Here is a 1,733-nt window from a genome sequence, read left to right on the forward strand (position 1 = left end):
GGTTTGTGTGGCCTTCGGGCCCACGGCCCCTTCCTGGGTCTGTGCCCCCTCTGCAGAGTGGGCTGGTAGCCCCTTGGAGCCAGCGGGTGGGGCACGGTGGGCACTTGGGGACACTGCCGTCGGCGTGCGAGCTGCTAGCCCTGCCCGTCTGTGGGGCTGGGGGCAGCAGCGCCTCCCCTCCAGGCCGCCGTGTTCTCATCAGCCAGGCCGGGGGAGCCGCGTGCAGGCAGGCACACCCCACTCTGGCCACTTGTCCTTGGGCAAAGTCACCTCTTAGGCTTTGGTTTCCTCTCTTGTAAACGGCAGCACAGAGTCGAAGTCGGGGGTGGAGGGAGAGTGGGGGGCATGCAGCTGGGGGGGGGGCAGCAGCCCTGTGGCCCCCAGGCCCCGTCTTCTGGAGGGCAGTTGGGGGGCTCTGACTGGTCGCCCCTCCCCACGGCCGTGTCCCTGCAGACCCCCTGCCAGGGATTGGCGCTTGCCTGTGGGTCCCCGCCGGGCGCTGTCCTGAAGCCGCCTCTGGGGAGAGGTGGGCAGTGACCTGGAGGTTCTGGGAGGGCGGAGGGCGCAGGGGAGCCCAGGCAGGGCGGCTGGCGGGTGGGGGCACCTCCCCGCCGGGCGTCAGCTCGCTGCCCCCCCAGGCTGCTGTCCAAGATCCTGAGCGAGTGCGAGGGCGCCGACGAGATCGAGTACCTGGTGGACGGCTCGTGGTGCCCGATCCGCGCCGAGAAGGAGCGCAGCTGCAGCCCCCAGGGCCCCATCCTCGTGCTCGGTGAGTCCGGCCCAGCCCCTGGGCGTGGCCGTTTCCGCGTCTGACTCCCGCCCCGCCAGTCCCCAGGTGGTGGCCGGGCAGCTCCCTGAGCACCTGCGCCCGTCCCCGTGGCCCGCAGGTACCTCGGACACCAACGGGCTCCTGCCCGCCCCCAGCCTCAACGGCAGCGGCGCCCCGGGTGGCGCCGGCGGTGGCGGCGGCTCGGCCGGTGGCACTGAGAACGGGAAGCCGGGAGCAGACGTGGTAGACCTCACGCTGGACAGCTCGTCGTCCTCGGAGGAAGAGGACGAAGAGGAGGAGGAGGAGGAGGAGGAGGATGAAGAGGGTCCCCGGCCCAAGCGCCGCTGCCCCTTCCAGAAGGGCCTGGTGCCGGCCTGCTGACCGCCGGCCGGACGCTCGACTTTCGTGGTGCTCACACGCGGGGCGCGGCCGGCTCGGTGCAGAGGGAGGAGTGGTTTATTTTTTTTCTTTTTATTGTCATTTATTTTGTTTTTCCACCCCTTTCCCTGGCTCCTGGCACCTGTACCTCTGGACTCTCCCATCAGGGGATTAAAAAAAAGTAAAATGACAAAAAAAAAGGTACAAAAAAGAAAAATGAAACAAAAAGTCAGACTCTTAACAACAAGGCCAGCCACGCACATGGCCGCTTCCGCCGGAGCCGGAGCCGAGCCCCGCGTCGGAGCTGACCCCGGGAAGGGGCGGCGGGCGGGAGGGACCCAGGAAGCCGTGCGCGCCCTCCCCTCTGCGCGGCCCCGGCCACCGCCGTCCTTGTCCCACAAGCATTCCAGCTGGCGCAGAGGCGCGGGCAGGCGGGCGGGGCGGCCCCTCTCTCTGGCGACCACCACTTTGACATTCGTCTTTGCTTTTCTCTCTGCAAATGGGTCCTCATCCTGGAGACCCCTCAAGCGCCCGCCAAGCAGCGAGCATTTTAGCCAACAAGCCATGGAGTGGGTTGGGGCGGGGG

The 1,733-nt window shown here is 67.9% G+C and overlaps 1 protein-coding gene across 1 annotated transcript; it reads left to right on the forward strand.

Annotated features, from left to right (window-relative positions):
* Window positions 1-638: 638 nt before the first annotated feature.
* LOC105810415 (E3 SUMO-protein ligase PIAS4-like) lies at window positions 639-1,364 on the forward strand (the record flags this gene model as incomplete). The annotated part of the gene is made up of 2 exons (XM_012644410.1): window positions 639-769; window positions 888-1,364. Coding segments are annotated over 2 exons (394 nt in total), but the record flags the coding sequence as incomplete, so codon positions are not given.
* Between the last annotated feature and the right edge of the window lie 369 nt (window positions 1,365-1,733).

The sequence above is a fragment of the Propithecus coquereli genome, unplaced genomic scaffold, assembly GCF_000956105.1.
Source record: "Propithecus coquereli isolate 6110/MARCELLA unplaced genomic scaffold, Pcoq_1.0 Scaffold21000, whole genome shotgun sequence".
NCBI lineage: Eukaryota > Metazoa > Chordata > Mammalia > Primates > Indriidae > Propithecus > Propithecus coquereli.